Source organism: Ranitomeya imitator, chromosome 1 (assembly GCF_032444005.1).
Source record: "Ranitomeya imitator isolate aRanImi1 chromosome 1, aRanImi1.pri, whole genome shotgun sequence".
Classification (NCBI taxonomy): Eukaryota; Metazoa; Chordata; class Amphibia; order Anura; family Dendrobatidae; genus Ranitomeya; species Ranitomeya imitator.
Window position 1 is genome coordinate 303,765,095 of NC_091282.1, and position 27,201 is coordinate 303,792,295.

Consider the following 27,201-nt stretch of genomic DNA (forward strand, 5'->3'; position numbering starts at 1 on the left):
GCTGCCTGATCAGTCAGTGCAGAGAGACGCCGGGACGAGACGCCAGGAGCTGCAAGCAAGAGAGGTGAGTATGGCATTTTTTTTTATTATTGCAGCAGCAGCAATGGCACAGCTTTATACGGAGCATCTATGGGGCAAAAATGAACGGTGCAGAGCACTATATGGCACAGCTATGGGGCAAGAATGAATGGTGCAGAGTAGGGTTGAGCGAAACGGGTCGTTCATTTTCAAAAGTCGCCGACTTTTGGCAAAGTCGGGTTTCATGAAACCCGATCCGACCCCTGTGCGGGGTCGGCCATGCGGTACGCGACTTTTGCGCCAAAGTCGCGTTTCAATGACGCGAAAAGCGCCATTTCTCAGCCAATGAAGGTAAACGCAGAGTGTGGGCAGCGTGATGACATAGGTCCTGGACGGAATGCCAAACGACGCAAGTGTGAAAGTAGCCTTAGGGCTAGGGTTAGGGTTGGGGCTAAAGTTAGGGCTAGGGTTGGGGCTAAAGTTAGGGTTAGAGCTGGGATTAGGGTTAGGGTTTGGATTAGGGTTGGTATTAGGGTTAGGGTTGGCATTAGGGTTACGCTTGGGATTAGGGTTAGGTTTGGGATTAGGGTTAAGGTTAGGGTTGTGATTAGGGGTGTATTGGGATTAGGGTTAGGTTTGAGGTTAGGGTTGAGATTAGGATTAGGGGTGTGTTGGATTTAGGGTTTTGATTAGGGTTATGGTTAGGGTTGACATTAGGGTTGTTTTGGGGTAAGGGTTGTGATTATGGTTAGGGTTAGTGATTAGGATTATGGATCAGGTTGGGATTAGGGTTAGGGGTGTGTTGGGGTTAGGGTTGGAGCTAGAATTGGGGGGTTTCCACTGTTTAGGTACATCAGGGGGTCTCCAAACACGACAGCCAATTTTGCGCTCAAAAAGTCAAATGGTGCTCCCTCCCTTCTGAGCTCTGCCGTGCGCCCAAACAGTGGGTTACCCCCACATATGGGGCATCAGCGTACTCGGGATAAATTGGACAACAACTTCTGGGGTCCAATTTCTCTTGTTACCCTTGTGAAAATAAAAACTTGGGGGCTACAATATCTTTTTTGTGGAAAAAAAAATATTTTTTATTTTCACGACTCTGCATTCTAAACTTCTGTGAAGCACTTGGGCATTCAAAGTTCTCACCACACATCTAGATAAGTTCCTTGGGGGGTCTAGTTTCCAAAATGGGGTCACTTGTGGGGGGTTACTACAGTTTAGGTACATCAGGGGCTCTGCAATCGCAACATAATGCCCACAGACCATTCTATCAAAGTCTGCATTCCAAAAAGGCGCTCCTTCCCTTCCGAGCTCTGCCGTGCGCCCAAACAGTGGTTTACCCCCACATATGGCGCATCAGCGTACTCGGGATAAATTGGACAACAACTATTGCAGTCCAATTTCTCTTGTTACCCTTGTGAAAATAAAAACTTGGGGGCTAAAAAATCTTTTTTGTGGGAAAAAAAATATTTTTTATTTTCACGGCTCTGCATTATAAACTTCTGTGAAGCACTTGGGCATTCAAGGTTCTCACCACACATCTAGATAAGTTCCATGGGGGGTCTAGTTTCCAAAATGGTGTCACTTGTGGGGGGTTTCCACTGTTTAGGCACATCAGGGGCTCTCCAAACGCGACATGGCATCCAATCTCAATTCCAGCCAATTCTACATTGAAAAAGTAAAACGGCACTCCTTCTCTTCCAAGCTCTGCGGTGCGCCCTAACAGTTGTTTACCCCCACATATTGGGTATCAGCGTACTCAGGAGAAATTGCACAACAACTTTTGTGGTCTAATTTCTCCTGTTACCCTTGTGAAAATAAAAATTTGTGGGCAAAAAGATCATTTTTGTAGAAAAAATGCGATTTTTTTTTTCACGGCTCTACGTTATAAACTTCTGTGAAGCACATGGGGGTTCAAAGTGCTCGCCACACATCTAGATAAGTTCCTTAAGGGGTCTAGTTTCCAAAATGGCATCACTTGTGGGGGGTTTCCACTGTTTAGGCACATCAGGGGCTCTCCAAACGCGACATGGCGTCCAATCTCAATTCCAGCCAATTCAACATTGAAAAAGTAAAACGGCGCTCCTTCACTTCCAAGCTCTGCGGTGCGCCCTAACAGTTGTTTACCCCCACATATTGGGTATCAGCGTACTCAGGAGAAATTGCACAACAACTTTTGTGGTCTAATTTCTCCTGTTACCCTTGTGAAAATAAGAATTTGTGGGCGAAAAGATCATTTTTGTGTAAACAAAAGCGATTTTTTATTTTCACGGCTCTACGTTATAAACTTCTGTGAAGCACTTGGGGGTTCAAAGTGCTCACCACACATCTAGATAAGTTCCTTAAGGGGTCTAGTTTCCAAAATGGTGTCACTTGTGGGGAGTTTCCACTGTTTAGGCACATCAGGGGCTCTCTAAACGTGACATGGCGTCCGATCTCAATTCCAGCCAATTCTGCTTGGAAAAAGTCAAACGGCGCTCCTTCACTTCTAAGTTCTGCGGTGCGCCCTAACAGTGGTTTACCCCCACATATGGGGTATTGGCGTATTCAGGAGAAATTGCATAACAAAATTTATGGTTACATTTCTGTTTTTACACTTGTGAAAATAAAAAAAATGGTTCTGAATTAAGATGTTTGCAAAAAAAAGTTAAATGTTCATTTTTTCCTTCCACATTGTTTCAGTTCCTGTGAAGCACGTAAAGGGTTAATAAACTTCTTGATTGTGGTTTTGAGAACCTTGAGGGGTGTAGTTTTTAGAATGGTGTCACACTTCATTATTTTCTATCATATAGACTCCTCAAAATGACTTCAAATGTGATGTGGTCCCTAAAAAAAAATGGTGTTGTAAAAATGAGAAATTGCTGGTCAACTTTTAACCCTTATAACTCCCTAACAAAAAAAAATTTTGTTTCCAAAATTGTGCTGATGTAAAGTAGACATGTGGGAAATGTTATTTATTAACTATTTTTCATGACATATCTCTCTGATTTAAGGGCATAAAAATACAAAATTTGAAAATTGCAAAATTTTAAAAATTTTCGCCATATTTCCGTTTTTTTCATAAATAATCGCAAGTAATATCGAAGAAATGTTACCACTAACATGAAGTACAATATGTCACGAAAAAACCATCTCAGAATCAGCGGGATCCATTGAAGCGTTCCAGAGTTATAACCTCATAAAGTGACAGTGGTCAGAACTGCAAAAATTGGCCTGGTCATTAAGTACCAAATTGGCTCTGTCACTAAGGGGTTAAAATTAGAGATGATTTCCTTTGTACTTTAGAAAAAAAATCTACTATATAATTGTCTAAGGGTCACTTCCGTCTTTCTGTCTGTCCTTCTGTCTGTCTGTCACGGATATTCATTGGTCGCGACCTCAGTCTGTCATGGAAATCCAAGTCGCTGATTGGTCGCGGCAAAACAGCCACGACCAATCAGCGACGGGCACAGTCCGGAAGAAAATGGCCGCTCCTTACTCCCCGCAGTCAGTGCCCGGCGCCCGCATACTCCCCTCCAGTCACCGCTCACACAGGGTTAATGCCGGCGGTAACGGACCGCGTTATGCCGCGGGTAACGCACTCCATTATCGCTGTTTTTAACTCTGTGTGTCCCCAACTTTTTACTATTGATGCCGCATAGGCAGCATCAATAGTAAAAAATGTAATGTTAAAAATACAAAAAACCTGTTATTCTCACCCTCCGTAGTCCGCCGAGCCGCTCGCGCCTGCCGCCATCTTCCGTTCCCGGCGATGCATTGCGAAATTACTATGGTGCACATATTTAGAGACTAGCTACTGTATATCATGCCTGGCGCCGGAAGATTGATATAATATGTCTCACTTTGTGGGGCACCGGCGGGGCTGCAGCAAAGGTTAGTATACGTTGCCTAGAAACCAGGCAACGTCATATCCGATATTACGGGGATCTGGACTTCGGACTGGCAGTGATAATATCGTCTGTAGATAGCATCGGCATCAATCCATGAGTACCGCATGCGCACTAGATCAATGCGAGCCGGAAATACTAGTATTTACCGGCGGCACAGTGCATATGCACAACGCTAGGGGCCGCATGCGCAATGGAGTGCGCTTAGGATACCGGTAATAACATAGGTTTCTGGGGGAAGCATAACAACAACACACCGCCATCACCGCTGAGAACAACAGCAGCAATACAGAGCACGTGCAAAGGCGGAAATGAGGTAGGACGCTGTGTTTACTTTGAAAACTATTTAAGTGGTAGCTTGTTGTCCCGCATCTCACCTTACCAGAGGTCTGTGCCCATAACTAGGAGCATCGGACAGGGGGGTTACCTCCCGACGCAGGTACTCCCCTCTTTAAAGAAACATCCCACACATATATTTTATTCTGTTCCCCTGATGATTCTCCCCTATGGGAGAAGAAACGCGTAGGGAAGTTTACATAGCCTTGGTGGGTTCAATGTACTAGACTGACTTGGGGACTGCCCTTGTCAGGGCGGGAGCAACACAGGGGCATGACTGGGGTAGTATAGAGACTGTCTCCCCGTCCCCTTTAGAATACATATGGATGCTCCCGCGAAGGAAACGATAATTTGATGAGATAAAACCATTTTTTTATGGAGCACTGGTTACATGAGCACTATTTTTTCACTTTATCACATGTTTTGCTATTATCCATTTCATGTTTTAAACGTTGTTTATTAAAGGTTACGTTTTAGGTCTATATATATATATATATTTGAGATGTTCTCCTAGCTTATTTGCCTATTGTTTTTGAGGACCTCTAGGCGTATCGCATTTGGATACACCCTATACGTGGCTTATTGCAAAATTACCCAGAAGACTTAGCGGTCTCGTGAGACCGCTAAGTCATCTGGGTAATTTCGCAATGCATCCTGGGAACGGAAGATGGCGGCAGCCACGTGCGTATCGCCGGAGCTTCGGTGGATCCCAGGGGTTGAGTATATAACTATTTTTTATTTTGAGAGAGAGAGAGAGAGAGAAAGAGAGAGAGAGAGAGAAAAAAAATAAAAAAAACATTGACTTTGCATTGGGTTTCGTGTTTCGGTCGATCCCCGACTTTACGCCATAATTGGCCGATTTCACTCGACTCGACTTTAGAGATAGTCGGGTTTCGCGAAACCTGACTCGACCCTAAAAAAGTAAAAGTCGCTCAACCCTACTACTCACCATATCTCCACCTCAAGGGTGTGCTTGGAGGGAGTTAAATTTCCAGCTACTAATTTTTTTCTCTCTGGTGTGCTTGTTTAGGAAGGAAGCCTCCAGGCTGAAGCTCCGGTGGGGGGTACCACTCCTTCTACTCACTTCCGAAGTCGCCTAGTTCCATTACCTGTAATAATGGTCCCATATGAGAGCATTGCCATGGACCTAGTAGGTCCCCTAGTCAATTCTGCACAAGGGCATCAATACATCCTAGCGGTCATGAACTAAACTTAAGTGGAGAGCCCCCACGTCAGGGCAATGGGGTACTCGGATCCAGGCCCTTATTCTGTACTCAGTGGGGATGTCACGGTAGCTTTACCCGGTCTGTGGCCCTTTGAGGGGCGTCCAATAAAAGGACAAAAGTGTATAGGATAATATTCGTGACACCACCTGTGGTGTTCGGTCAGGGTGACCAACGCTGCTTAGGGGTCCGCTGGGGTCATGTGATGGCAGGTAGATGGTATACCTTCCCACAGGTGAAGTATGTCCCCAGGGCTTCCCAGAGTGTAGATGGTGGATGATGTAAGGCGTAGTGAATAACGAGGACACAAGGTTGCAGTCTCTACCTTTACTGAAGGCTTCAGCATCCACAGTCCAGAGTAGGGACCACGGGGTAGGCAGAGTCCGGCTGGTCTGAAGGCACATCCAGAGTCCCCTTATCCAGGTGGAATTCAATAGCCTTCCTCTAGCATCTGGGCGTTGTAGTACCTCCCTGCTGAGCAACTCGGTAAGGTCCTCACAACTATTGTAGATGTTAAGTCTCTTCTCTCTGTCCCCCTGACAGATAGGACAAACCCGTATTACTGGTGGCCTGAGGCTTTTTACAGGGACTCTAGAGACACCCCGGCCCCCACAAGTTGCCACCCTGCCTCCTGGGTAAAATGGTTGGGCAGCTAAAGTGGAATTAACTGTCCTGCCAGTCTCTGAAGTAACGGCATAGAGCTCTTTACTCCCTCGGTGTTCTGGCTACCGGTACTGCGCTTCAGAAGGAGGCTCACTCACTGCAACACAATTCCTTTTGTGTCCTTCTTAGGATGCTGACGCACGTGGGGCAGACGCACGTGGGGCAGACGCAGCTCCGTGTACCTTCGTCTTCCACAGGCCGCAGTCTGGAGCTGGCTGGAACCCACTCCAACCAGCCTCTGCCAAACTCGGTCGGGACTCTCTGACTATCTCCTTCTCCCTCCAGTCAGCTTCTGTCTAACTTCCTAACCAACCCACCAGTTTTACCTAAGTGTGAGGAGTGCCCTAATAGATAAAAGCATGGCTCCCCCTGGCGGACTGGAGTGTGAAGTGTGTATAATGGTTGTGATACCTGGAGAGAAGATCTCCTTCATTGCCTTCAGACGTAACATCACTCCCACTGGTGGAAGAATAACATTACTGCAATGAACCAGGACTCTGGGGTGCTGCATAAGCATCACCACTAAGGAACTCTTTGGCCAAGAGTACTGCCCGGAAACTTGTCCATATTTTTGCTAGGACATGCCTGCCGAAAGACATTTTGACAGACCAGGGAACTCTGTTCATGAGCAAGGTGATGAAAGAGCTGTGTAAGGTCTTTCAGGTTGCCCAGCTGCGAACCTCAGTTTACCATCCGCAGACAGACAGCCTAGTAGAGCACTTCAATAAAACCTTAAAGGCCATGCTCAAGAAGGTCATTGAGATGGACGGTCGAGATTGGGACTATTTGCTTCCGCTTCTGCTCTTCTCTCAGAGAAGTTCTTCAAGCCTACACTGGATTCTCGTCGTTCGAGCACCTGTATGGTCGACATTTGTTACGGCTCCTGGACATTGCCAAGGAAACCTGGGAAGCCAAGGTCATGCCACACCGGAGTATCATAGAGAATGTCTCCTAGTTGCAGGAGAAGATGGCAGAAGTAATGCCTATTATGAAGGAGCATTTTCTCCAGGCACAAGTGTCACAGGCAAGGGTGTATAACTGATCAGCAAGGCTGAGGCAGTTCCAACGCAGGTACTGGGTGCTAGTGCTTATCCTTACGGTAGTGAGCAAATTCCTAGCCAAGTGGCAAGGCCCATATGAGGTGCTCCAAAAACTGGACAAGGTGAATTGCAAGGTACACCATCCAAGTCAAAGGAAGCCGCACCAAATACAGCTCTGGCAAAAATTAAGAGACCACTGCAAAATGTTCAGTTTGTCTGATTTTTCTCTTTATAGGGACATTTTTTAGTAAAATGTAAATTGTTCTTTTATTCTATAAACTTCTGACAACATGTCTCCAAATTTCCAAGCAATAAATTTTACAGATGTGTTATGTTTGCATCAAGAATTTGTTGAAATTTCACTGAATCCATTCTTGCCACTGCAAGTGTTTGCAGAAGAAATGTGCAGCACTCATTGGATTACTGTTAACCAGAGTCCTTTATTGTGTCACAATAAAGGACTCTGGTTAACAGGAATCCGGTGAGTGTTGCACATTTCTTCTGCAAACACTTGCATATGTACTTGTTTTTTCATGTGAGCACCGCATACCAGCTGCATAAAACCGACTTGCTTCAGTTTCTAAGGATCGTTTGTGGATATATTCAGGGTTAGACATTGGTGCTGTTCACTTGTGGACTCTTTTTTTGTTGCTGGACCATTCTTGCCTCTACCCGTGAAATGTTCCCTGTGCCATTGGCTGCAACACAACCAAAGCATGATTGATCCACACCCATGCTTAATGATTGGCGAGATATTCTTTTCCTGAATTTCTGAGCCATTTTCTTTTCACACATACCTTTGATCATTGTGGCCAAAGAGTTCCATTTTAACCTCATCGGTCCAAATTACTTATTTCCAAAATGCATCAGGCTTTTTTAAATGTTCTTTGCATACTTCTGACACTCAATTTTATGGTGAGGATACAGGAGAGGTTTTCTTCTGATGACTCTTCCATGAAGATCATATTTGTGTAGGCATCTCAGAACAGTAGAACAATGTACAACAAATTCAAAGTCTTTCTGAAGGTCTCTGATTTGCCTCTGTAGCAATCCTATGAACAGCTCTCACTGAAATTTTGGTTAGTCTTCCAGACGTTATCTTGACCTCCACTGTTCCTTTTAAGTGCCATTTCTTAGGCCGGATTCACACTTCCTAATATTTCCGATACCGAAAAAAAAAAACGGTATCGGAGACAACAGTCTCCGTGTGTGTAATACTTTCAGCACACATGTGGCAACCATATGCTGCCCATGTGCTGCATCAGTACCACACGGATGGGCAATAGGGAAGTAATGCTAGAGTAAGCAATGTTCCCCGACGCCAGGTGCTGAAGATGGCTCTCATCATTCTCCCCTGCTCTGCCAGCAATCAGCGCGAGCAGGGAATAATGATGAGAATTATATTCAAGTGAGAACAATGACAGAAGGAGGCGGTTGATGGGACTATTACTCCCATCAGCCTACACCTGCTGAGCAGCTGATGGGAGTATTCATCAGCCGCTGCCTAGGCTATAAATACATATATGAAAAAAAGGCAGGGTTTCCTCTATATTTTCTATAACCATCCAGGCAAAACTCACAGCTTGGGGCTGCAAACCTCAGCTACCAGCTTCAGCAAGGCTGGTTATGAAGGATAGAGGGGTCCCCATGCAGTTTTTTTTAAATAATTTAAATAAATCATTTAAAAAAAAGTGTGGTATCCCCCCATTTTTGACAACCAGCCTTGCTGAAGCAACAGCTCATTCCCCAGTGGTTCTAAGCCTGGATGGTTACATTTTGGCACCGTCCAGGTTGAAAACTATTTATCCCCTAGACACGGAATACGGCGTGGGACGGAACGACGGAGAGGTGATGGATATTGTTGTTTTTTATTTTAGTTTTATCACAGAAAATGAGGGCTTCGGTGTAATTAGGCGTTAATTTAGTATAACTGTGTTTGTTATTTTTAAATAAAAATGGAAAAGTGTTTTGTTTTATTTTTAATAAAATACTTTATACTTGCTGAGTCTTTATTTACCATGTAATTATAGGATTATTAATGGATATGTTTCTTATAGACACCTCTCCATTACTAAGCCATGGGCTTGATGTTACCTAACAATACAAAGGTGACATCGTGGGCAGCACGGTGGCTCAGCCTTGCAGCGCTGGGGTCCTGGGTTCAAATCCCACCAAGGACAACATCTGCAAGGAGTTTGTATGTTCTCCCCATGTTTGCGTGGGTTTCCTCTGGTATCTCCGGTTTCCTCCCACACTCCAAAGACTTATCTAGATGAATCTAGATTGTGAACCCCAATGGGGAAAATGACAATAATGTCTGTTAGGCCTCTTTTACACGTCAGTATCTCCGGTACGTGTACTGACAGTTTTCTCACGTACTGAAGACACTGACACACGTAGACTCATTCATATGAATGGGTCTAATGCACATGTCTCTGTGTTTTCACGGACCGTGTGTCTGTGTGCAAAACACGGAGACATGTCCGCTTATCTCCGGCAGCATGTGCCGCACACGTGCACACGGAGAACAGTGTGCACTCTCCTCCGTGTGCACGTACCGCCGCAGGAGAAACAGCGCTACAGTTAAGCGCTGTCCCCCCTGCGTGTGGTGCTGAAGGCGGCATTCATCTCTTCTGCCCTGCAGGAGAGAAGAGATGAAAAATCAAGTTTTTTTTGTTAAAAATAAAGTTTGAGGGTCACCTCCCACCTCCCATCCCCCGTACGCCCGCCCGCTTGCCGAGAAATACTCACCCAGCTCCTGCGATGTCTCCTCTCAGCACCGGCAGCCTGTCTTGTTCTTGTGTGAGCGGTCACATGGTACCACTCATTACAGTGATGAATATGCGCATATTCATCACTGTTATAAGCTGTACAACGTGACTGTTCACACAGGACAAGCTGCCGGCGCTGAGAGCAGACATCGCAGGAGCTGGGTGAGTATTTCTCTGCAAGCGGGCGGGCGCACGGGGGATGGGAGGCGGGAGGTGACCCCCAAACTTTATTTTAAACAAAAAGAAACTTGATCTTTCATCCCTTCTCTCCTGTAAGCGCTGCTTTCAGCCGAGCAGGACAGAAGGGATGAATGCCGGCTTCAGCACCACAAGCAGGGGACAACGCTTACTGTAGTGCTGTCTCTCCTGCACGGTCCGTGTGGTCCTCAGGTGGCACACGGGCAGCACACGGCTGCCGCATGTGTGCCACACTGATGTGCCACGTGAGCACATGGACACGGATGACTCCGGTACCGTTTTCTCCGGTACTGGAATTATCTGGACGTGTGAAACCAGCCTAAAGCACTGTGGAATTAATGGCACTATATAAGTGAGTAAAATAAGCAAATAAATCAACCCTTCAAATATAAGCTTCAGCAAGGTTGGTTATCAAGAATAGAGGGGCCCCTATGCTGTTTTTTTAGTATTTATTTATTTAAATAATTTAAAAAAAAAAACAGCATGGGAACCCCCCTCTATTCTTGATAACAAGCCTTGCTAACGCTGACAGCTGACGGATGCAGCCCCCAGCTGTCAGTTTTGTCTGGCTGGTTATAGAAAATATAGATGAATTCACGCTGGGTGTTTCATTTATTTATAGGCGGAGGCTCATGAATACTCCCATCAGCCACTCCTGTTGCCACTGTTATTAGCGGCAGCAGGTGTAGGCTGATGGGAGTAATAGTCCCATCAGCCTCCTGCTGTCATTGTTACCACTTGAATATAACTCTTATCATTCTACCCTGCTCTCGTTGATTGTCGTCAGAGCAAGGGGAGAATGATGAGAGACGTCTTTAGCACCCGGTGCCGGGGAACAGCGCATACTGTAGCGCTTCTTCCCTGGCACCAATGCGTGTCACACCAATGCCATCCATATGTGTCATCCGAGTGCATGTGTATAGGACATTTTGCGTCCCATGTTAATGGTAAAAAACGGACATGTCAGCGTGTTTTGCCCACACGGTCCGTGGAAACACTGACATGTGCACAGACCCATTCACTGGGCCCCATTTTACATGGACGTGTGAAAGATCCCTAAATTGCATTTCAAACTGAGGAAAGGGCAACTTGAAAACGCTTTGCTATCTTCTTATAGCCTTCTTCTGCTTTGTGGTTCTCCACCATTTTCATTTTCAGAGCACTAGGCAGCTGCTTAGAAGAACCCATGGCTGCGTGTTTTTGGCACAAGGTTAGAGAAAGCTGGTTTTTTTATTAGAAAAAAAAACCCCAAAGGTATGAACTGGGAGATAAATCGGTGTGCATACAGCATGTAAATGCACGTTCTTCACACTAGCCACTAATTACAAACAACCAAAGATAGAAACATAATGACTAATAATGACCATGCAGTAAATAAATAAATAAATAGCATAGTGCATGAAAATAGTATACCGCATTTAGTTAACATGTTTTTTGATTAAAAAAAAAAATGTGAAAGTCATCCCACCTCTTCACAGCAAGCATAATTGGGACAGTTCTAACTCTAATATTAAAAACCTTACCGTTTGTCAAGTGACATGCATGTGCAGAGGTGTATCTAGCCTTTACTGCACCCGGGGCAAAGGATCAGTTCGGCGCCCCCCCCTCCAACCTCTCCCCCCACCTCCCCCATTTGAACATTAACTGTAGCTCTGCTACATCTGACATATCAGGACTACAAGAGCTGCTACATGTGAATAACAGGTTCAGGTTTGCTACATTTCACAAATTTAGATAGGTGGCACTTAACAAACTCAGCTCTACAATATCAGACAATCTCAGCTCTGCTACATCAGATCATCACATCTCTGTTGCATCAGACCATCTCAGCTCTGCTGCATCAGACCAACTCAGCTCTGCTGCATCAGACCATCTCAGCTCTGCTGCATCAGACCATCTCAGCTCTGCTTCATCAGACCATCACAGCTCTGCTACATCAGACCATCACAGCTCTGCTTCATCAGACCATCTCAGCTCTGCTACATCAGACTATCACAGCTCTGCTTCATCAGACCATCACAGCTCTGCTACATCAGACCATCACAGCTCTGCTGCATCAGACCATCTCAGCTCTGCTTCATCAGACCATCTCAGCTCTGCTTCATCAGACCATCACAGCTCTGCTGCATCAGACCATCACAGCTCTGCTGCATCAGACCATCACAGCTCTGCTGCATCAGACCATCTCAGCTCTGCTTCATCAGACCATCTCAGCTCTGCTTCATCAGACCATCACAGCTCTGCTTCATCAGACCATCTCAGCTCTGCTTCATCAGACCATCACAGCTCTGCTGCATCAGACCATCACAGCTCTGCTGCATCAGACCATCTCAGCTCTGCTTCATTAGACCATCTCAGCTCTGCTACATCAGACCATCACAGCTCTGCTTCATCAGACCATCACAGCTCTGCTGCATCAGACCATCACAGCTCTGCTGCATCAGACCATCACAGCTCTGCTGCATCAGACCATCTCAGCTCTGCTTCATCAGACCATCTCAGCTCTGCTTCATCAGACCATCTCAGCTCTGCTTCATCAGACCATCTCAGCTCTGCTTCATCAGACCATCACAGCTCTGCTGCATCAGACCATCACAGCTCTGCTGCATCAGACCATCTCAGCTCTGCTTCATTAGACCATCTCAGCTCTGCTACATCAGACCATCACAGCTCTGCTTCATCAGACCATCACAGCTCTGCTGCATCAGACCATCACAGCTCTGCTGCATCAGACCATCACAGCTCTGCTGCATCAGACCATCTCAGCTCTGCTTCATCAGACCATCTCAGCTCTGCTTCATCAGACCATCTCAGCTCTGCTTCATCAGACCATCTCAGCTCTGCTTCATCAGACCATCTCAGCTCTGATGCAGCAGAGCTGAGATGGTCTGATGAAGCAGAGCGGCGATGGTGTGATGCAGCAGAGCTGAGATGGTCTGATGCAGCAGAGCTGAGATGGTCTGATGCAGCAAAGCTGAGATGGTCTGATGCAGCAGAACTGTGATGGTCTGATGAAGAAGAGCTGTGATGGTCTGATGTAGCAGAGCTGTGATGGTCTGCATCAGACCATCTCAGCTCTGCTGCATCATACCATATCAGCTCTGCTTCATCAAAACATAACAGCTCTGCTGCATCACACCATCTCAGCCCTGCTGCATCAATCTTGGCTCTGCTGCCTCACACAATCTCAGCTCGGCTGCCTGTGAAAAATCAAACACACCAACACAGTTCTGCTGTGCAGTGTATATTACAGTGTCTCTTGGGATGTGGGCTGTAGCTGCCTATGACAATCGGGGAACTTGGAGTCACCCGGTGGTCCCTGCGGCCCCGGTCTGGAGTAGTGGAGCACGACGCACCTGTCCTGACCCTGACCTGACCTACCACCAACGACGTCACCGTCCAACCACGCAACAACAGCACCTACACACTGTGACTACTGACTAAACACACAGGACACCCGCGGCCGCGAACCTAGTCAACGGTGCTGCAGCGCAACGACGAACGATGCAGCAGCAGCCTGTCACACTCTCCATGACGTCAGCCGCTGCTGGCGCTTCCCTGAACGGAAGTGCCAGCGGCGGTCAGAGCGCCTCTCAGCGGTTGTCAGGGTCCAGCCCAGGGCGCAGGCAGCAGGCTTTAAACAGAGAAGGAAGGGACTCCTCTTGTCTCACAAAACAAGAAAGCGAACCGCAACCGCCGGGTACTAGCGCAGCAGCACGGGACTATTATCTCACTGGTCTGTGGGGCCGGCAGAAGGCCGCCGACGAGGAGCCTGGCTTATGACAGCTGTAATGCCGCATCACATCAGGCGGCCCGCTGGCGCCCCCCTGTCAGCTGCGCCCGGGGCACATGCCCCGGCTGCCCCCCCCTGGATACGCCACTGTGCATGTGGATAAGGGCTGAGACGGACTGAGCCCAACTAGTGGACACACAGCCATGGAAGACCACATCAATAATGCCTAGCTCAAAAGAAAGACAGGCCACACCTTTATATGCATATGATGCAAAGAGACAGGAAAAAACCAAAAGTATGAACTGTGATATAAACTGTGGTGCACACAGAGTGTAAGCACATATTCACACTAGCCACTAAACAGAAACAGCCAAAGACAGAAACATAATGATTAAATAGCATAGTGCATGAAAATAATATTTGGTATTTAGTTAATATGTTTTTTGATAAAAAAAGCGAAATCCATCCCACCTCTTCACACCGCTCAGAGTGAGCCTGCACGATCGTCACGCCGTACATGTATGTCAGTTTGCGGGAAAGCACCCGTCACACTAACAGTATTTGGTCAGTATTTTACCTCAGTATGTGTAAGCCAAAACCAGGAGTGGGTGATAAATACAGAAGTGGTGCACATGTTTCTATTATACTTTTCCTCTAATTGTTCCAATCCTGGTTTTGGCTTACAAATACTGATGGAAAATACTGACCAAATACTGCTAGTGTGACGGCAGCCTAAGACTGAGGTCACATGAGCATATGTTCTCTCATGCGAGAGAATCGGGGTCGATTATGCAAATAAAACTCAGCTCAAACTCTGTCAGAGATTTATCCAGTCAGTGCACTGTGCTCCGATTCTATTGATGAGAAAATCGCAGCACAGGTACGGAGGAGACAGAGAAAGTAATGTCTCCATATCCACCATTGCCAGCTTCTGCGGTTATCGGCCTACCCTTGTATGACATCTGAGGGCAGTCGGATATTTTACACGCACCCATAGACTTGTATGGGTTTCTGCGATCCGATCCTCGGTTGCACTCACAGCACGCAGCGAACGTTCTCTCATGCCGAATTGGCATAAGAAAATAATCACAGATCTGAGTTGCCCCAAAGAATAACACTGGTCTTAGTGCTATGTGTTAAAACATCGCATAGTACTCAGCCGTGTTATACATTTGTGTGAGCCAGCCCTATTGGCCACAAAATGTGCTCCATACAGTATAGCGGGGCCTTGCATTGCCTTCCATACAGTATAATGGCTCCACATAGTGCTCCATACAGTGGAATGACCCCACATAATTCTCTATACATTATAATGGCCACAAAAAGTGCTCCATATAGTATAATGGCCCCACATTATGCTCCATAGAGTATAATTTCCCCACATAGTTTATACAATATAATTGCCCCACACAGTGCTCCATACAGTATAATGGCCACACATTGTGCTGTACACAGCATAATGGCCTCACATAGTGCTCCATATTGTATAATGGCACCACATAGTTCTCCATACAGAATAAAGGCCTCACATAGTCCTGCATACAGTACAGTGGCCTCACATAGTTCTGCATACATTATAGTGGCCTCACATAGTGCTCTATACAGTATAATGTATGACTTTATTATGACCAACCCATATCACACCTGGTACCCATAAATGATCACTTACTACTTCATAATACTATCTCTTTGGGTACTGTGTTCATCTGCCTTTGCAGATGATGTTCGATATTTACTCTTCTTCATGTTATGATTTAATAGATTACTTACTAAAAAGCTAACATATTAAACACCTTCTTCTCCAAGGTATTCACGGTGGAAAATGAAATGCTAGGTGAAATCCCAAGAAACACTGAAAACCCTATATTAAGGGTCACCAATCTAACCCAAGAAGAGGTGCGAAACCGGCTAAATAAGATCAAAATAGATAAATCTCCGGGTCCGGATGGCATACACCCACGAGTACTAAGAGAACTAAGTAATGTAATAGATAAACCATTATTTCTTATTTTTAGGGACTCTATAGTGACGGGGTCTGTTCCGCAGGACTGGCGCATAGCAAATGTGGTGCCAATATTCAAAAAGGGCTCTAAAAGTGAACCTGGAAATTATAGGCCAGTAAGTCTAACCTCTATTGTTGGTAAAATATTTGAAGGGTTTCTGAGGGATGTTATTCTGGATTATCTCAATGAGAATAACTGTTTAACTCCATATCAGCATGGGTTTATGAGAAATCGCTCCTGTCAAACCAATCTAATCAGTTTTTATGAAGAGGTAAGCTATAGGCTGGACCACGGTGAGTCATTGGACGTGGTATATCTCGATTTTTCCAAAGCGTTTGATACCGTGCCGCACAAGAGGTTGGTACACAAAATGAGAATGCTTGGTCTGGGGGAAAATGTGTGTAAATGGGTTAGTAACTGGCTTAGTGATAGAAAGCAGAGGGTGGTTATAAATGGTATAGTCTCTAACTGGGTCGCTGTGACCAGTGGGGTACCGCAGGGGTCGGTATTGGGACCTGTTCTCTTCAACATATTCATTAATGATCTGGTAGAAGGTTTACACAGTAAAATATCGATATTTGCAGATGATACAAAACTATGTAAAGCAGTTAATACAAGAGAAGATAGTATTCTGCTACAGATGGATCTGGATAAGTTGGAAACTTGGGCTGAAAGGTGGCAGATGAGGTTTAACAATGATAAATGTAAGGTTATACACATGGGAAGAAGGAATCAATATCACCATTACACACTGAATGGGAAACCACTGGGTAAATCTGACAGGGAGAAGGACTTGGGGATCCTAGTTAATGATAAACTTACCTGGAGCAGCCAGTGCCAGGCAGCAGCTGCCAAGGCAAACAGGATCATGGGGTGCATTAAAAGAGGTCTGGATACACATGATGAGAGCATTATACTGCCTCTGTACAAATCCCTAGTTAGACCGCACATGGAGTACTGTGTCCAGTTTTGGGCACCGGTGCTCAGGAAGGATATAATGGAACTAGAGAGAGTACAAAGGAGGGCAACAAAATTAATAAAGGGGATGGGAGAACTACAATACCCAGATAGATTAGCGAAATTAGGATTATTTAGTCTAGAAAAAAGACGACTGAGGGGCGATGTAATAACCATGTATAAGTATATAAGGGGACAATACAAATATCTCGCTGAGGATCTGTTTATACCAAGGAAGGTGACGGGCACAAGGGGGCATTCTTTGCGTCTGGAGGAGAGAAGGTTTTTCCACCAACATAGAAGAGGATTCTTTACTGTTAGGGCAGTGAGAATCTGGAATTGCTTGCCTGAGGAGGTGGTGATGGCGAACTCAGTCGAGGGGTTCAAGAGAGGCCTGGATGTCTTCCTGGAGCAGAACAATATTGTATCATACAATTATTAGGTTCTGTAGAAGGACGTAGATCTGGGGATTTATTATGATGGAATATAGGCTGAACTGGATGGACAAATGTCTTTTTTCGGCCTTACTAACTATGTTACTATGTTACTACACTAGGAAATTAGAGAAACAATTAAAGGGGATGGCCACCTTTGGGGACATTTTCCTACTTAAATTGCATGTATTTTGGGCTAAAAATAATATTTCCATTTGGGTTTCATTGCAAATTTTTCACCGTTTGGCTTTTACAAGCTCTTTGTTTCCCTGCACATTCAAGTTTGATGTGGTCTATGGTTATAAATCAGCTGAGAGGAGGTCAGAAAAACACAGATAAAAGTTCCAACTTTTCTGAACGAGCTCACTTCATGAATCAGGAGCATCTAACTCCAGCACACCCCCTTATCAAGATTGGAGTGCAGAATGCCGGTTTTGATAAATCGGGCTTTAGTTTATTTCTCCAGATAAAATGGGATTTCTCAAGGAAGGATAAGACAATGGCTCTACATGGAGAAGATGGAGAATGAGAATTCTTTACTTAAAGGGAACCTGTCACCCCCAAAATGGAAGGTGAGCTAAGCCCACTGGCATCAGGGGCTTATCTACAGCATTCTGGAATGCTGTAGATAAGCCTGATGTAACCTAAAAGATGAGAAAAAGTGGTTAGATTATACTCACCCAGGGGCGGTCCCTGTCCGGTTCTGGTCCGATTGGCGTCGCGGTCCGGTCCGGCACCTCCTATCTTCATCAGATGACGTCCTCTTCTTCTCTTCATGCTGCGGCTCCGGCTCCGGCGTACTTTGTCTGCCCTGTTGAGGGCAGAGTAAAGTACTGCAGTGCGCAGGCGTAGGGTCTCTCTGACCTTTCCCGGCGCCTGCGCTCTGCAGTACTTTGCTCTGCCCTCAACAGGGCAGACAAAGTACGCCGGAGCCGGAGCCGCAGCACGCAGAGAAGAAGATGATATCATCTGATGAAGATAGGAGGCGCCGGACCGGACCGCGATGCCCATCAGACCAGAACCATACCGGGACCGCCCCTGGGTGAGTATAATCTAACCTCTTTTTCTCATCTTTTAGGATACATCGGGGGCTTATCTACAGCATTTCAGAATGCTGTAGATAAGCCCCTGATGCCGGTGGGCTTAGCTCACCTTCCATTTTGGGGGTGACAGGTTCCCTTTAAAGAAAAGATTTTGTGAAACATTGTGACCTCCACCCTTCATTGTATCTGAAAGTTCATGGGAAAGTAATTGAGTATAATCTGTAATTTCTAGATATCCTCAGTGATGAACTCACCATTGGATTTGCATAATGTTAGAGACATAGAGTAGGTTCACAAGGGGCACAAGGAAGTTGTCTTTAATCCTTCCAAAGCATGAGTGTTCCTATCCGGATCATTAATACGTCTCGATTTTGCAAGTTGTTCATTCAGCGTGCTATTGCGACACACAGAGAACTGGCATTGTGCCTGCTTGTACCATTCATAACCTCGCCACTCATACTGTTCATTTAAGCTTAGACTATTTACTGGTTTTCTTGCTAAAATAACTTTACATTTAGTTATATATAGTTGTGAAGAACTAACTTGTAATATAATATTTATGTAAAGGACAGCATTAATCATAATACCATTGCAAAGGAGTGCCAGATTAGCATGTTACAGAAGAAAGTATTGCCACTGTCTTGTCATCTCTGAATGCATCCATGGGTACAAACCTACCCAAACCCTTAAGCTATGTGCACACGTTGCGGATTTACTGCGGATCCGCAGCGTTTTTTTTCCGCGCAGAAACGCTGCAGATCCGCAAAGTGATTTAGAGTACAATGTAAATCAATAGGAAAAAAAATGCTGTGCTGATGGTGCGGGAAAATCCGCATAGAAAACGCAGCTGATTGACAGAAGGAGCATGTCACTGCGGATCTGCAGCCTTTCTGCACCCTTCCATTATAGAAATCCGCAGGGGTAAAAAGCGCATGAAATCCGCAACAAAAACGCACAAAATCCACATAACAAACGCATCAAATCTGCACCTGCATTTTCTGCCAGGAGATGCAGATTTTGTGCAGAAAATTCTGCACCCCAATCCGCAACGTGTGCACATAGCCTTATACTTTTCAAATAAAAGAGCAACCTATTAATGCATGTATATCATTTTATATAAGTGCTAGGCAGAGCTGAGCAGATACTTTAAAGGGAAGTCATCAGCTGGTTCATGCTGCCCAAGCCACCAGCAGCATGAATCAGACACTGGCTGTGTTACTGCAGCTATGTACGTTGTCTCTAAATCATTGCGGCATTTCATAGAAAAATTATTTTGTAAAACCGGTCGGTTACTCTGTGTCTGGGTTGACCAGTGCAAAACAGGTCCCTGGCCACTTTTCCCACCTAGTTTCTATGACTGACAACTCTCTTCCCATGGGTGTGTATAGGAAGAGACCTGCCAGTCATGTGGATCAGGTATGGTTGAAGCCTCTGGAGACCTGCCTTTTGGAGTAGTCATCCGAGACACATAAACCCTGATTAATCCAGAGCGGCATTGTTGAGAAAAGGTTTGTCATCTTTTCCATTTGATTTACAACAGATTTCTGGCATAATTGCTTTGCTGAATCAGGGCCATAGTATTAATCAAGTTCCATTTGATTTGTATTACTGTTCTCCTACCGATGAAATGATTTACTGTAACCTAACCCACAACATGTCGTACTGTAACCTTTATGTATGCAAGCGACTGACTGCTACATGCGATAAATTTGCAATATCGTGGGTCATGAGTTTATGTGGATATGGATAAATTATCTGATGCTATGTCCAGTTGGATATTTGCTGCTATGACCCAAAATGTTTCCAGGTGTTGCACCAGCATTAATCTGATATTGATGACATCCTAAGGATCAGTTTTAAAGTAGTGGACAACCATTTTAATTAAGTCCCCTCTTCTTAACGACACTTACCGGCCACCACACCATGCTACGCCCTGCCAAGAAGAAACCTCCTACAGTGCCACGGCTTGTCCTTACCATAGCCTGAAAAAGTAGACAGGGTAAAAGGTCAAAAGGCATGATAGACTCTGATATCCATGTATCAAAAATGTACCAGATACGATGATGCAAGGCTATAGTCTATATACTATAGTTCTAATAACATCTGCGATGTAACGTGGCACCACTCTGACATGTTTCACTTACATAGGCTTCTACTAATAAATTCCGGATACATTTATTAGATTATTTTGACAAGATTTATTGCTAATGTTATTGAAAGGGGGCATGAAGTTAAAAGAGAAAATGACAGAAAGTGCTCCAAATTCATCATAATGGTGCATATGTCATGATAAATTTAGTAGGACCCATAAGCCACATTAGACACTTTTTGGGGTGGTCCAAAACCAATATTGATTTTCATCCTAAATGTCTTATCTATTTAATTATATCTATTTCCGTTTTGATGAAGCTTTGTTTGAGACTCCATGCATAATAATAATAATAATGATCTTTATTTTTTTTATATAGCGGGAGGAAACCGGAGTACCCGGAGGAAACCCACAGAAACACGGAGAGAACATACAAACTCTTTGCAGATGTTGTCCTGGGTGGGATTAGAACCCAGGACTCCAGCACTGCAAGGCTGCAGTGCTATCCACTGAGCCACCGTGCTGCCCATGTTCGGATACTCAAAGGGGACATCATCAGGGGACTGCAACAGCCTCTATCACTACCCTAAAAGGAAGCATCATCACTGAGGTCCACTTCAGGGGCTGGGCTAGTTCCTGTTGTACTATGCATGCGTCAGTTGTCAATTATGACATATGCTCAGTCCAAGCTCACTTCTCACTCTGCAATATACTGCTTATTGAACAGTAACAGTGCGCTTCTTCACTGGTTCTGATGAGAAGTGACCAACCAGCAACAGAGTCACCTGTCAGTGCACCTTGTAAGGAAATTACGTTGTGATCTCTTTTCTCCCTGCTACTTGGATAACTTCCTTACAATGCACACTGACACTGCACTCTGCTACTGGGTCATCAATTCTAATAACAGTTGGCATGGGAGTGCACTGTCACTGTGCACGGAGAAGACTATTGCACAGTGAGCAGTGACATCGTATTGAGCATATGCTGTAATTGACAACCAGCTCATACTCATACTACAGCAGGGACTAGTCCAGCACATTAAATGAACCTCACTGATGACGCTTCATTTCAGGGTTGGGACAGAGGCTTTGGTTGGTGACCACAGCCCCTGCCCCCTGATGACATCCCGTTTGAGTATCCTAGCATGAGCTGGGGATTCACAAATGGAGCATCATCAAAACAGAAACAGGTAACAAACCATACTAGATAAACTATTGTATTATTAAAATAAATAGAGACATTTAGGATGAAAATTAATATTAGTTTCAGACCATTCCTTTAATTATTGGCATACAAATACAGCAATAATTTGCATTAAATAATAGAATTGGTACAATGGCTATATCAGTGCATTGAGCATGTCCAGGGAGTGAGCAGTGATGTAAAACATCAATCTGCATGATTTGCAGAGCCAGTGGTGAAGAATGGAGTCCTGTGTCATCGTTGCCTCTCTGGGATGAAGCCGGGGAGCGTACACCCGGCTTCAATGCGGATTTTCAGGGAGGCAGAGACTTGCAAAGGGTCGGTGGTGATGCCGCTCTTGCAAATCATGTCACTCACCCCCACAGGGGCATGATACCATGATTTGTGGGATGATTAGTATGAGGAAAGCATCACCCCACTACGAGTCACTTTCTAATTAGCATATCACAGACCAAGGTATAAAAATGATTTTATGGACACAGACAAGGCAAAAAGCCAAAAAAGGGGTTTGGGTGGGCCTGGGAAAGCTAAAAGGTGCCATTTAAAGACACGTTTTAAATGAGAAGTGCTCTGTTGGGGGGTAATTTGTGGCATATTTTGTTATTTAAAGCTCTTTAATACAGCTCTAAAATCCATTTCTCAAGCTATTAGATGATTAGAACTTTAAATGAACCTAATGCATATAACAGAAAAGTACACTTTGGATTTTGCAGGAATTATTTACAGACACAAAGAAAAGAAATACTGCATTACGTAATTCTTTGCACGTTGTGGAACTGCATAGTTTATCATCATTTACTCATTAGATTAATCTTTCAATCGATTTTTTTCTGCATTGTTACTAGCAATCAGTTATGTAGTGCTGAATATCAACATTAGGTAAGAGCACAATATATAGACAATGGCCCAAAAGCTCCAAGATTTGTCAGGGTATACTTTTGCTACCAGGGAAGCAAGCTTGATATATCACATATAGGATGTTTAATTTGACTCTATGATAACATATCTTCACTGGTTTCTTGCATAATGTAAAAATAACAGAGGCTTTTATTCGCATTCTAGAAGTCCAACGGTCTCAGATTCTGCACCAGTACATCACATAAACTAAATAATTGCACGTGGTCCAAAAACGTATGAAGAATACATTAGTGAAAATTTAGCTTTTTGCACCGTTCTTCATAAGACACAAATCCGCAATCATTATGATGATCTCCAAATACAGTTTCCAAATAAATAAAATACTCACCCATATTCCCACAGCCAGCACCACCAAAAAATATACCACAATTACAGAGATATCCGCTGGGTTGTTGATGGGGATGGTGTCGTCTTTGGCTGGACCACCTGTGATGGTGGCACTTGGAGTGGATGACATGCTGCCTGTGTCAGTCTAAGAGGCACTGTCTCTGTGCACTCTGCCAGCGGGTGCCCTATTCTTCCTTTAGGTGTGTGACTCAGATGTGGGGTTAATAATAAACTCATCCCACATTGGTCCTCCGCCCCTTACCTTACCAATGTATAACTTGCTTCTGATTTACTTTCCAAAACCTAGTCAGGACTCAGATAAGTCCTTCATATCCCCTACAGTTCAGCATTCCTTGATAAGAGTTAGACCTGAGAAGTCACTTGTGTTGTAAGAACTGGAATGTGTGAAATCAAGTAGCAGAAAGCAGATGGGTGTATGCCAGGTGATGCCAGCTTGGCACCTTTCTCCGGACAGTTTGTGTATTGTTAGCATTAACAATGTTGTCTTCTCCATGAGACAAATACAAAAAGGAAGTGAAAGAAAAATCTGATGTGCTGACAATAATTTAATTGAAAGATAATTTTTCCAGAACATGATGTCCTTTTCAGGTTCGGTTTGACCCTTAGACTTTCTAATTAACAATCTTACAATACATACAACTAAATAGCTTGATAAAGGTAATTAAATGGCATATTTCTGATGTCAAAGAAAAAAAAAGATGACAAAGTCCAATCTTATTTTATCCCATTCTGGCTTACATGAAAATCTGCAGTCAACAATAAAATCACTTAAAGAGTAACTGCCATTTTAACTTTTACTTCATGAATCAATAGTACATATGAAATAAAAAAACATAAATATAACCTTAGATAACGATTCCTAGTAATTACACAGTCACACGTTGACTTAGTGGAAAATTATTGGCTGCGGCCTTTATTAAAATTCGTCAATACATACTATCAATACTTCATGTAATAAACTATCTTTTTTTATAATACCTTCTGTCTGTTCAGTTCCCTGAAAGACTAACCCACCCAGCCACATTGCCTAATTCATTAGGCACGCATGGCCCCTCCCCACCAAGGGCCACTTCTACTATAGCCTGTAAATTCAGGTTAAATATGTCATTGCCTATCTCCGATTACTGCACATAAATCCATAATCTTTCCGAAACAGGCCTGGCAAACCCCGTTCCAAGTCAACGTGCCTAAAGGAAAAACCTCCAATCGTCGGCATGAACTTACTCATAGATCTATTTAGTCTCTTCCTGATTTTCTCCCAGGATTTGAGATCCAATGACTTTACCCAGACCAGCCTAAATATAATCTCAGGAAATACAATTTTAACACCATGAAACAGCTTGTATAACTCTAACAAACTTTTTTCATCTGGAATAATAGAGCAATAGTACCCAGCTTCCCAATGTCGTTTCCTCCTAAGTGTACGATGATAATATTAGGAGATGTAGCTCTATCACACATCAAGGCTGCTTGATCCAACAGGCCATTTCATATTTGTCTTCTAATCCCGAAACAAAAGATTCTCACTTTATCAGAAGACAATGATAGGTTTGACCCGTAACATCGCTGCTGTGCTCTCCACTCTGCTCAGTGAATAAAGGAGTGTCCCAAGATCCATACCATGACTTTTAAGGTACCGTTATGCTAAACGACTTACCAACGATCACGGCCAGCGATACGACCTGGCTGTGATTCTTGGTAAGTCGTTGTGTGGTCGCTGGGGAGCTGTCACACAGACAGCTCTCTCCAGCGACCAACGATCAGGGGAACGACTTCGGCATTGTTGAAACTGTCTTCAACGATGCCGAAGTCCCCGGGTAACCAGGGTAAACATCGGGTTACTAAGTGCAGGGCCGCGCTTAGTAACCCGATATTTACCTTGGTTACCATTGTAAAAGTTAAAAAAAAAAAAACAGTACATACTCACATTCCGATGTCTGCCACGCCCCCGGCATCCAAAGGGTTAAAACTGCTTTCGGCAGGAGCGCTGCTAATGCACGCGCTCTGGCCGAGAGCTTTCTCTGCACTGTGTCAGCGCCGGCCGGCCACAAAGCAGCAGTGACGTCACCGCTGTGCTTTGCTTTACGGCCGTCCGGCGCTGACACAGTGCAGGGAAAGCTCTCGGCAGCAGCGTGTGCATTAGCAGCGCTACTGCCGAAAGCAGTTTTAACCCTGTGGACGCCGGGGGACGTGACAGACATCGGAATGTGAGTATGTACTGTTTTTTTTTTTTTTAACTTTTACAATGGTAACCAGGGTAAATATCGGGTTACTAAGTGCGGCCCTGCGCTTAGTAACCCGATATTTACCCTAGTTACGAGTGAACACATCACTGGATCGGCGTCACACACTCCGATCCAGCGATGACAGCGGGTGATCAGCGACCAAAAAAAGGTCCTGATCATTCCCATCGACCAACGATCTCCCAGCAGGGGCCTGATCGTTGGTTGCTGTCACACATAACGATTTTGTTAAACAATATCTTTGCTACGTCACAAAAAGCGTGACATTGCAACGATATCGTTAACAAAATCGTTATGTGTGAAGGTACCTTTATGAGAACCATAACAAAAAATGTTAGCTACACTTACTTTCTAATTTGTAATTGATAACATCTCGAGCCTCATCTCCCTAATTTCTTAATCACTTCTTCGCTTAGACCTAATCTGGTAGCCTCTATTACTGCACCAATCCTAATAGTATGAGTGGAAAAATATTTATCACCAAAATTAAGTTTTGATAAACACTTATTAAATACTACATGGTGGCCCGATTCTAACGCATCGGGTATTCTAGAATATGCATGTCCACATAGTATATTGCCCAGTCATGTAGTATATTGCCCAGTCACGTACTATATTGCCCAGTCACGTAGTATATTGCCCAGTCACGTACTCTATTGCCCAGTCACGTACTATATTGCCCAGCCATGTAGTATATTGCCCAGTCACGTACTATATTGCCCAGCCACATAGTATATTGCCCAGTCACGTAGTATATTGCCCAGTCACGTAGTATATTGCCAAGCCACATAGTATATTGCCCAGTCACATAGTATATTGCCCAGTCACGTAGTATATTGCCCAGTCACATAGTATATTGTCCAGTCATGTAGTATATTGCACAGCCCGCATAGTATATTGCCCAGCGCGCGTAGTATATTGCACAGCCCACGTAGTATATTGCCCAGCCCGTGTAGTATATTGCCCAGCCCACGTAGTATATTGCCCAGCCCGCGTAGTATATTGCCCATCTCGCGTAGTATATTGCCCAGCGTGCATAGTATATTGCCCAGCGCGCGTAGTATATTGCCCAGCGCGCGTAGTATATTGCACAGCCCTCGTAGTATATTGCCCAGCCCACGTAGTATATTGCCCAGCCCGCGTAGTATATTGCCCAGCGCACGTAGTATATTGCCCAGCCCACATAGTATATTGCACAGCCCACGTAGTATATAACAATGTGGGTATCATATCCCTGTTATAAAAAAAGAATTAAAATAAAAAATAGTTATATACTCACCTACCGTTGGCCCCTGGATCCAGGAAGCGTTTACCGACGCTCCTCGTGTGCTCCGGTCTCAAGAGTGCATTGCGGTCTTGCGAGATGATGATGTAGCGGTCTCGCGACACCGCTACCTTCATCACCTCGCGAGATCGCAATGCATGGACCGGTCACCGGAGCGTTGCGAGGAGCGGGAAAGGCTCCGGAAGGTGAGTAAATGATGATTTTTTATTTTTTTAATTATTGTTAACATTAGATCTTTTTACTATTGATGCTGCATAGGCAGCATCAATAATAAAAAAGTTGGTCACACAGGGTTAATAGCAGCGTTAATGGAGTGCGTTACACCGCGGCATAACATGGTCCATTCCAAAAACACAAAGAGGCAGGCACCGCACACAATTAATACTGAAAGGGATCGGCCACGTGCATATAGAAGATACCAATAAAACAAGAGAAAAAAGGAATATGCACACAGTGGGATCAACCTAATAAATTTTATTTAATTACAACAATCCACTATACATAAAGGCAAAGAAAAGGGAGAAACAAACATTTAAAAACATTTAAAAACAAAACGGACCTACCCGCATCCCCCCTGATACAATAACAAGGATCCACATGACAGATATATAGCAAGTGTACAAATAGGCAGATTGATACAATAGCAAACAAATTTATTGAATACACTATACTGCCACCTAACAGAGTCCTAATAGAAAAAAGCTATATCAGCAGTCAGATCCAAAGGATGACTACTCCCCCCCAGTCACACAACAGGCCTATGATCAATCAAGTTGCTATTCAAAAAGAAAAGGAATTAGATATAAAGC

At 44.4% G+C, this 27,201-nt stretch overlaps 1 protein-coding gene across 1 annotated transcript in view; it reads right to left on the reverse strand.

The window, feature by feature from the left end:
- SLC5A1 (solute carrier family 5 member 1) overlaps positions 1-23,231 on the reverse strand; it is a 149,147-nt gene extending 125,916 nt beyond the window's left edge. The window contains exons 1-2 of the mRNA XM_069757633.1: positions 22,845-23,231; positions 20,217-20,288 (exon numbers count right to left, since the gene is read on the reverse strand). Of these exons, the coding sequence (XP_069613734.1) occupies positions 20,217-20,288; positions 22,845-22,973 (201 nt within the window). The 5' untranslated portion in view covers positions 22,974-23,231. The remainder of the gene's footprint in view (positions 1-20,216; positions 20,289-22,844) is intronic.
- Between the last annotated feature and the right edge of the window lie 3,970 nt (positions 23,232-27,201).